The 13,175-nt window shown below is 35.9% G+C and overlaps 1 protein-coding gene across 3 annotated transcripts in view; it reads left to right on the top strand.

Annotated features, from left to right (window-relative positions):
* The window catches only part of SLTM (SAFB like transcription modulator), a 44,282-nt gene that overhangs the window by 5,757 nt on the left and 25,350 nt on the right, over positions 1 to 13,175 (top strand). For all 3 annotated transcript variants that reach the window (XM_045786309.2, XM_045786237.2, XM_045786147.2), the window contains exons 3-5: positions 5,783 to 5,847; positions 8,769 to 8,966; positions 9,834 to 9,881. In XM_045786309.2, the coding sequence (XP_045642265.2) occupies positions 5,783 to 5,847; positions 8,769 to 8,966; positions 9,834 to 9,881 (311 nt within the window). The remainder of the gene's footprint in view (positions 1 to 5,782; positions 5,848 to 8,768; positions 8,967 to 9,833; positions 9,882 to 13,175) is intronic.

The raw sequence follows: 13,175 nt of genomic DNA, 5'->3' as shown, positions 1-13,175 counted from the left end.
GCTTTATAATATTGTTTTCCAGATTGTAAAAGAGAAATATGTTAATTAAAGAAATTGGTAATCCAGAAAGGCACTAAGATGAAAATTGCCCATAATTCCACCACCCTGAATCTATCACATGTGTTATTTGTTGATTTAAGTTGTGTATGTACATGTGCACATACTCAGATTTATGTTTAAGGATTTTTTTTTCCCTTTCAACAGCTAAAATAGGTTCACATCATACATGGTGTTTTGTTAAAGGCAAATAGAATTGAAATCTTATCTAGTCTGGAGAAGCTGAAAACAATAATCTTCCTCGTACTTTCTTTTCATTCTAGCCTCTTAGTTACTTATGCTCAGTTGTCCTAGTGGTTCTCTATGGTAGAGTCATTTGAGTTCTTAAAAATACAGGTACCAGACTCCTGCCTCCCCAGAGGTTTGGTTTTGGCTGCTCTGTTGGGGGCACAGGCTTCATTATTTTCTAACAGTTCCCCAGGTGATTCTCACGCAGGTAGAGTTAAGAACCACTGACTGCTCTAGACTAGAGCTTGAAGCTTGGCATCATTTTCGTTCCTTTCTTTCTGCCTGTCAGTTTGCAAATTGTTTCATATACTTTACATTTTCCAAAAAACCTTCACATTGCTTATTTGATTCTGACCATGAGGCTTAGGGTCAGCTGCTAGTATTTTCTTTCTATTGATGGGATCGAAAAATAACCCATTAAAAACTGAGTTACGTTTTTACTGCCTTTTAAATTAAAATCTTGTGTGTACACGTGTGAATGTATTTTGTGTGTGTGTGTGTCTTTGTTGAGTTTGATTATCTTTAGGTGACAAAGTTAACAGATTTTTAAAAACATGCTTTTGGTATTTTCTGGATTTATTATGAGTGTGAATTCTCTGCCGTAGATTTTAAAAACTATAATTAAATGATCTATTGGACGACTGCGATGTTTAAGACAACATACAAGGTCATTTAGAAAGATTTCATTAGTAAAACATCAATTTAATAGAAGAGACGCTGAAACATTGCATGCAGTTGTATGCAGACAACGCAGAGCATAGTGTGATTATTTTAAGATATTGCACGCGACTGGGGAGAGGTTGTAGCTGGAAACATTCATGTTCAGTTAGGCTTATATTCTGAATCTTCCCCCCCTTCTCAAACAGCAATTTTATGACTTAACATTTTCTACATTTTATAGCTTTGTAAATGTTTCTGGGGAGGAGTTACTCAAGTCACAAAGTTTTTGGGCAAAATTACTTTAAGTCTTCTTATTGAGTGGAGTTTTTTGTTTTGTTTTTTGTTTTTTTTTTTGTTTTGGACGTGTTTCTGAACTTGAGAAGTGAAATTGCAAATCCTTACAAGGACTATTTTGCCTTTGGAGGAGAAAACCAATATATGACCTAGAATCCGTTATTCATAATTCTGAAATACAAAAGTTCTGAAAATTGAAAGTTTTTTCTTAAGTTTATTGGCAAAAGTGAAGCTATTTATGGTCGTGATTTGTTTATAGTCTTGATTTATCTCATTTGGCGTGAATATGCATGTTTCATTGCACATATATTTCTATGATTGATTGAGAGACCCTGTTCCAGAAGCCACTGAGAAATTTAGATTAATAAATGGTGTATATACCGTCATACTTTTCTAAAATATGAAAATTCTGAATTATTCTTAATTCTAAAAATTAAATACTTGTGGACCTGTACACATTTATGTTGCATAAATAAGTGTTTCTAGCGTCAGCTTCCTTTGGTGTATACATTTTTGCTTTGCCATTTTACTTTAGACCCTAAAATCACACAAAGAATATTGCAGTGTTTTTATGTGAAGTTATGTAATTTCAAAAATAGCCATGTGTTACTACTGTGATAGTTTAAAATGTGATGTTAATTTTGCTTCCATTTGTATTTTGTTATTCAGACTATCTTTACTGCTCAGTTTATTTTCTAGTTCTGTTTCTCAAAGCATTAAAGTTAGGCTTCAGGGGCGACTGGCTGGTTCAGTCAGAACATGCGACTCTTGAGCTCAACGTTGTGAGTTTGAGCCCCACGTCGGGTGTAGATGTTGCTTAAAAATAAAATTAAAAAAAAAAAGTTAGGCTTCAGTTACATTAAACTTTAAGTTAGCACCCTCATCCTGGTTGTACCACTTTCCTTTGCACCAACTCACACTTCTGTGGCATGTGCCTGAGTCCTTGAAGGACTGAAGATTAGTTGATTAATTTGCTGTAGGAGTTTTGATAGCACAAAATGGGAGCTGGAAATAGAAATGGGTACTGACTGTACAAAAAAGAGCCAAAGGTGGTGTTGCTTGTTGGAGTTGAAGGGGGATTTGGTTTTTCTTTTATTTCTCATCTGTGGCATGTAAGTTAGGAGGAATCCATCCAGGTACTCTAGCATCGTTGAAGTTGGGAGTTTACAGTCTTTACTGAGAGATGGGGCTGCACGTGCTCCTGGTTTGTCATGTCACCTCTTCTTGTCCCGGTGAGGGCTGAAGAGAAACCCAGACCTTGTTCTATCCAACGGAGGGCCTTAACTCCATTATCAGTCAGGAAATCTATCTGCTCGTTATGTGACGTTGTACTAGGCTCTGGGCTAGATGATGATCGTCGGAGCTTTTTAAAATGCGGGTTGTATTTTGTGTGGAGGAAGGATGATACTTTTTTCATAGGGAAGAAATTACAATATAGTTTGTGATTCAACATGTGTAAAGTAAGCCCAAAGTTATAAATTATGAAAACAATCAAAAGCTAGAGTGTAAAATTTCAGGGGTTTTTTGTTTGTTTGTTTTTGGAATGATCAAAGACATCTTTATAAAGATTGTTCATGACTTCATTCTAAATAGACAGAATACAAAATGGTGTCAGCTCATTCCTGAGACACCAACCAGAATTTTCTTATACTGTCTCAAAATTTAAGAATCAGTTTCCGAAGAGGGTGAAATTTCAGTTTTCCTAAACACTATGTACCTATCAACTTAATACTAGTTTCATCACTGTGTGTTTGAAAATCTTGTCCTCATGGTTTTTATGTTTACAAGCTGATACATTAAATGTCCAGTGCTTTCGTGTGGTACGGCTGTTCAAAACAGTAAGGCATAGCAAAGTTGGGCCTTTTTCTCTCTTCTGCCTCTTGTGGCCTGTTTGTCATGGGGCAGGTTGCATAATCTTGAAGGCTTACGTTTCAACATTTTATAGGTGTGACTTTTAGAGCCTCTGTTTACATTAAAAGAGATAGCCAGTTAACAACTGGCACATTGTAGCCACTCACAGATCTAATGGCTTTGTGGGGTTTGAGAGCGGGGAATAGGCCTGGGTTTAAATTGAAACACTGCCAGGACACCTGGGTGGCTTAGTCTGTTAAGTGTCTGCCTTCAGCTCAGGTCGTGATCCCAGGGTCCTAGTCCCGAATTGGGCTCCTTGCCCAGAGGGAAGCCTGCTCCCTCTGCTTGCCACTCCCCCTGCTGGTGCGCGCGCTCGCTGCTTTTTTGCTCTGACAAATAAATAAATAAATAAATAAATAAATAAATAAATAAATAAATAAATAACTTTAAAAAAAATGAAGCACTGCCTTCACTAGCTTTGTAATCTGATTAACTTTTGAGCAACAGTTTCCTTTTTGTAGAATGGGGATAATAAGTTTCAGAGTAGTTAGGAGGATAAACTAAATAAATACTTTACTGTATATAAAACATTTATAATAGTGCCTGGACCATGGAGGCCACTTAAGCAGTGATAGTGACTGCCAGTGTTGTTCTTGTGGCCGTGGTGCAATTTGGTTTTCCTTTAAGGAAACGAAAGCAAGTGAAATTCACCACAGAGTATGCCAAGTATATGTAGTTTGTCATTTTGTTGAAGGCTGCCATTTCAAAGATAATATCTTTAAACTGAGTTAATGAACCACGCCTTACTAGGGTAGTGTCTTTTAAGTAGGTCATAGTAGGATGTAGTGGAAAGAACTTCAGACTGGAAATGAGAAGCCTTGGCTTCCAGTTCTGACAATGCCATTTACTAGCTTTGGGCAAGCTACTTAACCTCTCAGGCTCATTTTCTCTTTCCTGAGATTGTGATTACCTGCCCCAAGTACTATTGGGTGCTTGGGAAAATCAATTGAACTTTTTTTTTTTTAAGTGCTTGCGAATTGTAAAGCAAGTTTACAATTGTAAGGAGTAAATACTGTTTGCAAATGTTCTGAAGGAGTTCCCCCCAAAACTCTACTCTGTAGATTACTTGGTGTGTTTTGGGTCTTACATTTTTAAAAAGCTTATTTCTCCCAAAAAGAAGCATCTGTAATGTTTTATACCATGGAACTTCCTTTAAATGTGATGGAAGAATTTAGTGAGTTATCTGATACTGTTTTCAGGGAAGGAACATCTTCACTTGTTTTTTAATGTAGTAATTAACGCTTTCTGACCAGCAGACTTTGTTAATTGTCCTTGTAGTAACTTTCTGTTTTTCCTAAAATACACACACCAATATTCTAAATAGGAAACGAATGCCACCCAAGATCCACACTTTCTTTTTTGATTGACAAAAGCCCTTAAGAGACAGGGACAGGCCCTCTCTCCAACCCTCTTTTACCTCAGTGGGTTAAAAAAAATCTCTACTCTTAGTCTGGATCTTGTTTTTCACATACCTGGAAGGATCAGAATCTTGTTTTTTATCACTCCTTCAAGGAAAGAGTTTCAAATTGGGAATACATGTAAGATAGAGGCTGTTGAGACTAGGGAAAGGGAGATACACTGATTTTTTTTTTTTTTTTTTACAGCCATCTTAAACCTAAACTGTCAATCGTGAGAGTCACGAAAGCTTGAGATAGGTACATGGCAGTCCCTGTTTTAGACAAAGAACTCAGGAAAGAACATCCATTCACTTTTCAAAAATAAAAGAATTAAAAAGAACTAAATAGTAAAGTCTCAGCAGCTGTGTTTTTTACAGCATTTCTGATTCATAGTTTATTCAGTAGGTTTTTGTGAAGTAGCCTGAAAACATAAACTTTTAGCAATGGCTCTGTGGAAAATATATATTTCTTTAACCGTGGAAAGCATTTTAAAAGTCCCGACCACTGATTTGTAAAGTTTGAGGATGCGAGTTGGGCGGGGGAGGCCTGTAGTCTATCTGAAGGCTATTAATAGTTTTCAGTCTGAAGTAATTTCTCCTTGCCTTAAATCAGTTAAATCAGTCATTTTGTTAAGTGCCCAGTGCCATTTATATTTAGGCCTTTGGAATAATACAAAAGAAGCATAAAAGCAGTCATTTGTACTTAAGGAATTTTCTAAATGGGGAAGCAAGATGTATTTGAGGGGACAAGCCAGTATATAATCACCTGATGGACTGTAAGGTGTAGATTAAAGCTTGAGAATTTTATTTCAGAGAAAGCTTGTTGAAGAGTAGCACTTAGGGACGGCTTTGTGGGGGACATGAGTCTTGAACTTAGCTCTCGGACGTCTGGTGATAGAATACCATTGAAAGGTGCTGCTACTTCTGGGAGAATTGAAGATAAGAGAATTTGAGTGGCATAAAGAAAAATGTATTAGAGATGTCAGATCAGTTAAGATGATGGGTTCCTATTAGGATATTTGTGCAGTTTATTTTAGTGAAGCAGCATGATGTTCTTAATAAAGCTTTTTTGTTTGGGACAGCTATGAGCAGGTGATTTACAAGCAGTTCGTATTAGTTTTGTCAGATGATTTGGGAGTAGAGAGTGATCGATGCCGTGGGGTAAACTCTTCTGAATGTTTTTTACTCTTAAAGTAATAAAATACTGGTTGTTAGCCCATTTTCCTTCTTTCGCAGGTAAAAAACAGGAAGCAGATGAGTTGAGTGGAGATGCTTCTGTGGAAGATGATGCTTTTGTCAAGGTAAAGTGTTAATTACTCAGGTTAAGACGTTTATTTTGCATGATGAATTCATGCATTTTACTTGAAAATAGATACTAAAGTGTAGAGGTAAAATTAAGATAGAGACTTACTGTGGTATTGTCAATCTCATCATAGTTGAGAAATACAATAAATGACTTTGTCTTTAGTTAAATGAGACATAGAGCAAAAAATAACATTTGTCCAGGCCTTGAAGTAGAAATCAGACCGTAGGGGCCAGAGGAACAGCTATAAGATAAATGATATGTTAGTTCCTGGACGAGGTACCGCAGTGAGGGTACTGATAGTTTATTCTTCATCTGCCCATTGCATTTAGCTTTTGTATAAAATATACAGAACTTAGATTAATATAGTCCTTAAAATGGAGCGAGAAGATTGCTGATGTGTTGCTACTTACTAAAGAACAAATTAAGAAATTTGTTTTGCCCTTTAAAGATAAATTTAAGCCAGGTCTTTTTTGGCTAAAAATGAATGTATTTCGGAGCTGACCAGCCAGAAAAATAATGTGTACAGTTTTAACTGCAGTTGTGGCAGTTCTAGAAGTTATTTTTAATCACAGGATTTTTGGTTTTTGGTTTTTTTACTGATTGATCTGCTACTTGCTTGCTGATCATTACGTCTTAAGTAGCGTGGCATTTGCAGGAATTATTTAACCAGCACAGTTCCTCCTAAATTATGTACATTTATACCCCATATATTCCGTTTTCTGTGTACAGTTAGTCCATATGGTCATCACATCTCTGGCTGTCTGTGTGCTCGACTGTGAAGTCAGCTCATGTCCATCCACCCGGCCATCTCTCCTGCTGCTTAAGTCTCTACTCTCCCCACGTTACACGCACACACAGAGCACAGAGCGTACCACACGTCCCACACTTTGCACCTTGTACTCTGAGGGTACATACGCACAGAGAGAAAGAAACGTTGTGGTTGACGATTTACCCTTGAAATCAGATAATTTTAGGAAATACTTGTCTAGGGGACCATTAAAATTGATGATTGTATTCCTGCAATCAGCTTTTGTTTGAGCCTTTCGGAACTCTCCAGGCTCTGTATTCTGTTATCCTTGTGATGTATCTCCCTTTAGGTTTGTTCCTTTGCTCTTATTTTCTCCAGGTGTCTTCACTAGTGAGTGTATGATTAAGCAAAAATTATCCATAAGCTGGAAAAACATTGTGACTTAGTAAAAAAAAAATTTTAATCTTCAAATGTCTAACTTTTAGTTCTTCAGTTCATAAAGATCTGACATTCATTTGAAATGTTAGGAGGAGATACATGCTTCTATTTAGCATACTAGTATTGTCTCTTATATGTGCTGCAAAGGGTACCTTTGTGTTAGTATTAAATGAACCTGGTCATAATGTCTAGACGAACAAAAGACTTTTTAAAAAAAATCCGATTTAAGTAAATCTTCAGTTTCTTCTTTCTACTTCCTTTTTCACTTTGGAAGTACTGGCATATGTGGTGTACTTGATAGAAATTAAGTGAATATACTTATCTCTCAGAATTGGTAATTTTGGAATTTATACAGTAGTGGTGAGTAAATATCACCTATTGCCTAGATGTGAATAGTATAGTAATTACTTTCATTTATAGGTGAGGAGAATGGTCAGAGTTGGCACCTCAGAGTAGATAAAGTTCCCTCAGTGATTTCCCTTGGTTGCTTTCTTTCTTTTTTTTTTTTCTTTCTTTCTTTCTTTTTCTTTCTTTCTTTTTCTTTCTTTCTTTCTTTCTTTCTTTCTTTCTTTCTTTCTTTCTTTCTTTCTTTCTTCCTTCCTTCCTTCCTTCCTTCCTTCCTTCCTTTCTTCTTTTCTTTCTCTTTCTTTTCTTCCTTTCTTTCTTTCTTTCTTTCTTTCTTTCTTTCTTTCTTTCTTTCTTTCTTTCTTTCTTTCTTTCTTTCTTTCTTTCTTTTCTATTTACTACTGTTACACAGTCCCCTACTCCGTTTTCAACCTTCACTGTTCCTTTATTCATATGTGGTGAGGTTGGTTAGACCTCCTGTCCCAGAGACGCCCTGCTCCCAAGCACTCCACATTCCAGTACAATCCTATTCCTTTTCTTTGCCCACCTCCCCAGAAATTTCTATTTCCTCACTGCAGTTCAGCTCGGAATGATTAATAGTCATGCCCCTGCCCTTTTCCCCTTTTAACCCAGAAACCTTTTCTTATATCTGTTATATTTACCAAAAGAATAGGGAAAGGGGAAGAGTCTCTTGTTCATTGTTTTCAACCCCTTTTTTTTTTTTTGCAGTTAAAGGGGAAACTAACCAGATTGCTGCTTTTCTTTGTTTCTACTGAAGTACTGTGTATCCATAAACTTTGAAGGGCAAACAGAATTCCTTCACTGAGATAGTCCCAACCTGTGTTCCCCTGCTTAACTGGGACTGTGGCAGAGTGATAGATTTCAAAACAAATGTATTTAATTGTTTGCGTTTTTTCAAGAACAGAACGTAACAGTTGGGGTGCCTTATTATTACTTAGAAATAAACTTTGTTATAATATGTAAGACTTGCAGAGTCTTTCAAGTTAAATCAAACTATGGCACATGGAGAAATCAAGTCATTTCTGTGAAGCCTTATCTTCTAGGACAGCTTCTGGGATGTGACTTGGTATATATTAAATAACTAGAACTTGAGAGCATCTCTAGTCGCAGTCCAGTTAGTACGTATCTTAGTGTGAGAGATTTGGGAACTTAGACTCATGGTTCAATGACTTTGGGATTTGACTCCCTCTATTTTTAAAGACACAGTTAATATGTAAGGTCAAATGATTGAACCTTGACTTTGTGAATCACGTCAAAATGTCGTAAAATTTAAAACATGTAGACATGTAAATTACCAAAAACGTTTGGTGGATAGCCTACACTACTTTGCCTCTAGTTGTACCAAATTTTCTTACCATTAAAAGGACTGTGAATTGGAGAATCAAGAGGCACATGAACAAGATGGAAATGACGAACTAAAGGACTCTGAAGAATTTGGTGACAATGAAGAAGAAAATGTACATTCCAAGGAGTTACTTTCTGCAGAAGAGAACAAGAGAACTCATGAATTAATAGAGGCAGAAGCAATAGAAGACATAGAAAAAGAGGACATCGAAAGTCAGGTCTTTAGACAGTTTTTTAAAAATGTGACACATAAATTAAGTAATAAATAATAAGTATTTTTTCTAGTTCAATGTGGAAGTCTCAGAATTTTCAGAAAATAGTATTTTTGAATATATTTATAAATCACCTGGAATCCTACTAGCTTTTAAATTTTGGCTTATCTTCCACATTTGTATATATTTGTACATAGTAGTTATCATGCCTTTAGTTGCTATTTGTTCTATATAATGTTTTCATATAACATACCATGATAACTTCATAATGCGTGTGTTATACTGTAATTTACTAGACGATTGCTATGTGGGGAATAGCCACTCCTTTGATTTGGGAAGGAAGTTGTTCTCTACTCCACTATGGATGGATGAGTGTATCAGTTCACTCTGATCTTGCCAGCAGTACTGGATGGTAGCTTTTTATCTGTTGCTACTTTAGTAGATCTGAAAGATTAACTTGCGTTTCTTTGGCTATTATCAAGGGTGGGGAATTACTTTGGAAAGTTTAATTTGAAGACATATAATTTAAAAAATACTTTTTTTGATTGAAAGAGACCATTTGTCCTGCTTTGAAATACGTTAGTGTGTCTTAAGAAAACCAGTGGATTAGGGAATCAGTACTGTTAGTGTTCATACTTAGAATACTTCCATTCTACCTAGTGTAATAAATGAAGGGCTCAAGAGAGTTTTCTAATTCTCTTTGTTGTTGACATAAAAAATATAGTCTGCATTATTAAGCATTGATTTAGTACCCACGGTATCATAGACACTGTGCAGAACACAAGGCAAGTGATAATTGGGTAGAGCATAAAAGCATTCTCATGTTACCCGGATATTTTGTAAAGCAAAGCTATTGTATACCCTTTTACTTAGGAAATTGAAGCTCAAGAAGGTGAAGATGATACCTTTCTAACAGCCCAAGTAAGTTTATATTTAGTCCTATGAATATGATATTGTGGGTGGAAGGGCTTGGAAAAGGAATCTTATTTTTACTTCAAAATCCTCTAATTCTTAAAACTGCCTTAAACTTAATACTGAATTATTTATGTGGTACATATGAAATACTTAAAATTGGCAGCTGAAATATCTGTTGCCACAAAGATAATCGGAAGATATTATAACAAGATTCCTACCATTTTCAGAAGAAAAATAAGAATAGTCCATCCTTTCTATTAAGAAAAAAACCAAACCAACCTCTGGTTACCAGGCTTTTGAGAAGTCTACATTCTCCTTTTTTTTTTTTTCCTGTCACTTCGTTATGAAGTAAATCATTGAAAAGTACTAATATCCTTTTCAAAGCTTTATTTAAGATTTTGCTAATTTAACACACCTAGGATGGGCATAGTGTAAAAATGATAAAAATTCTGTTCTAGAGATTTACTCGTGTGTGTGTGTGTGTGTGTGTGTGTGTATAGAAAATGAGTGCCCTTCTATTGCGTGTTGTGTTTTTTTGGTATATACGATTTATATAATGTACATTTTAGAGCATGGTTTACAGGGGCTATAAATACATTTATATAGCTCAGTTGCTACAATGTTTTCTTTTTTAACTTATCCTTTGTTTCTCCCCCCCCCCCCCATATACTCAAGAAGCCTTGTTCATGTATCTTCTTTAAATAGTATGTTTTGAAGTAGAGAAGTTTCCTCTGCTTCCCAGATTTAGAAAAAATAGTGATCAGGTCTGTTATTTCCTGAGTTAATATTTGCTGGAAGAGTACGTAGTGGGGCTCATATTTATGCACTGCTTAGCTGATTGCCTCTGGTCACGCACGCCTTCTTTCCTGCAGCTCTCTTGCCTTTGAAATGATGGTGAGCCACAAATGGTGAGGTTGTATCTTGGCTCTCTGCATTTATTGCAGTGGGGGGAGAAACTGCATTTCTGGGAGATAATGTGTCTGATAATTTAGAATATTCAGGAAGGAAATGTTAGAACTGTGAAAGTCTGTAGACTTGTTCCCTGTGCTGGCTACAAAATAAGTTCATTTCTGAGTGATGAAGATTATGAGAGGAAAGTTAACTTTCACATTTTTTACATTACTGATTTGCAAAAAGGTAAAGTTGAGCTCTTCATAGTCCGTAGCGGCAAGCTTGTTAATTTCCACTAAGGGCTGCTCCGGAAGTTGTGCAGGTTGTAAGTCGTGTAAAGGCACCAATCGTATCTAAGTGTCCCCATTCACATAATAAATTGTATATTTATTATAAAAATTTAACAGATGGAGGTAAAGTATCTTAAGTAATGGATGCCTTTTGCCATCCTTATTTTTATGGCCTGGAGATGGCCTCGCTCCCCTTCTATTCTGATAATGAAAGAACAGTTATTTATTTCTCATCAGGGGGCAGTATTGCCTTATTGTATCAAAAGATAGGGAGGTTACATCTTCAGAGAAGTTTTCTTTAAGTAAATGGCCTTTTTTCTCCTTCTAAATAACGTAGAATGGAACATCTAGCAACATATGTCAATGTATCTACCTTTCATCATGTTCTAATGAACATGCTTAGTGAATATATTGTCTTACTATGGGCATTAGGTTTAGCTGTTACAGCTCGCCCAACTTTAGCTGTTACAGCTCATGGACAGTCTTGTTTCATTTATAGCTCCATTCACTTTTCCCTTTCTGCATTATTGAAACGAATCCTGGACATCATATTTTGCTTTAAAAATTTCATTAGGTATCTCTAAAAAAGAATGGTTTTATTTGATTTTTAGTATCACTAAATATACAATTTGTACTGAAATGATCAATTGTGTATAGTTTTTGTTTTTTGTTTTTACAGGTTTTGTTTGAATCCAGATACAAATAAGATGTACCCACTGTGGTTGATTGAAATGTTTATTACGTCTCTTAAAAGATGTATAGGTTTTCCCTTCACTATTTTATTTGTTGAAGAAATTGAGTTGTGTATTCTGTAGAGCAAGGGTGGTTGGCAAAGCTTTTTTTAATGGGACTAGGTAGAAAATGTCTTAGCTGTTGTGGGCCATATGATCTATGTTACAGCTATTCAACTCTGCCAGTGCTGTGTAAAAGCAGCCATAGACAGTGGGTAAATGAATGGATATGGCTGTTTCTGTAAAAATATTTACAAAAAGAGGCATCTAGCATAGTTTGCCAATCCCTGCTTGTAGGGTTTCCAGAGTCAAGATTTTGCTGATCACATTTCTGTGGAGTCATTCAACATGATTCTTTGTTTACTGTATTCTCTATAAATTGGTAAGTTGGCTATGGGATCTAGAGGCTTGCTGTCCAGTTCAGGGCACCTCACCCCCACCCCAACACACCCAACTACTTCATAGATAGTGTTGTGTTCTTCCATTTGGCCCCACATAATGTCTGCTTATATCTTCTTGATGATGGTACCAGTCGTTGATGAGCCATACCCTTGGATCAAAGTAGTGATATTCCAATTCTACCATTTCTTCCTTATTTATTAGCTGGAGTGATCCTAGAAATAGAAATATCTCATACTGTTTGATTACTCGGTGGTACCATTTACAAAGGAAAGCCAGCGTATGTGTTTATGCCTGATGCTTTTCCCTTTCTTTACCAGTTTCTGGAATAATGAGCCGTTCATTACCATCTTTAACAGTGATGAACGAGTTTTTTATTTTTCATTTTTTTCCCTTTAGTTTCATTTTGAATTCATGGATTTAAATATATTTAATGTATTTAAGTTCATTGTAGTTATCGTTGTTCAGTGTTCAAATTGCCCCACCTGCAGCTTGTGAGAGCCTCTTCATTTCAACATGATCCTGGTAGTCTTTGATTGCTTTCTGGTATGTAATGATGTTCCTTTTTCTTCTCTAGACCTAGTTAGCCGTTGTTTCCTTTTAGTGGTAAGTGGTTCTCAAGAACCTAGTCTTGGTGGTAGGGGTGTTCATTGCTACTGGGTTTTCATGTTTTCTAGGTCTTTTCTTTCAATGTACAGTGCTAGTGAATGTGTGTGGTTTTTTGGTTTGTTTTTGCTTTTAAGTTAATAGATTTTGAGGTGAAGGGATCTAAGTTAATCATTTTCTTTGTCTTACAGTATATATACAACAGTCTTAGAAACTTAATACCAATACCACAACCAAAAAGATAACTGAAAATAATTTAAGATTTTTTTCCCATTTTATCTGTCCTAAGGATGTACCCTTCTAAGGAATGAACAATTACTGCATATTAGACTAGTTCTGCTCTTTATGGTTATATCACCAACTCATACATACTTAGGTTGACT

Source organism: Ursus americanus, chromosome 36 (assembly GCF_024610735.1).
Source record: "Ursus americanus isolate L20-20 chromosome 36, mUrsAme1.1.p, whole genome shotgun sequence".
Classification (NCBI taxonomy): domain Eukaryota; kingdom Metazoa; phylum Chordata; class Mammalia; order Carnivora; family Ursidae; genus Ursus; species Ursus americanus.
Note: the sequence above shows the minus strand (reverse complement) of the source record. Positions and strands in the feature narration are given on the sequence as shown.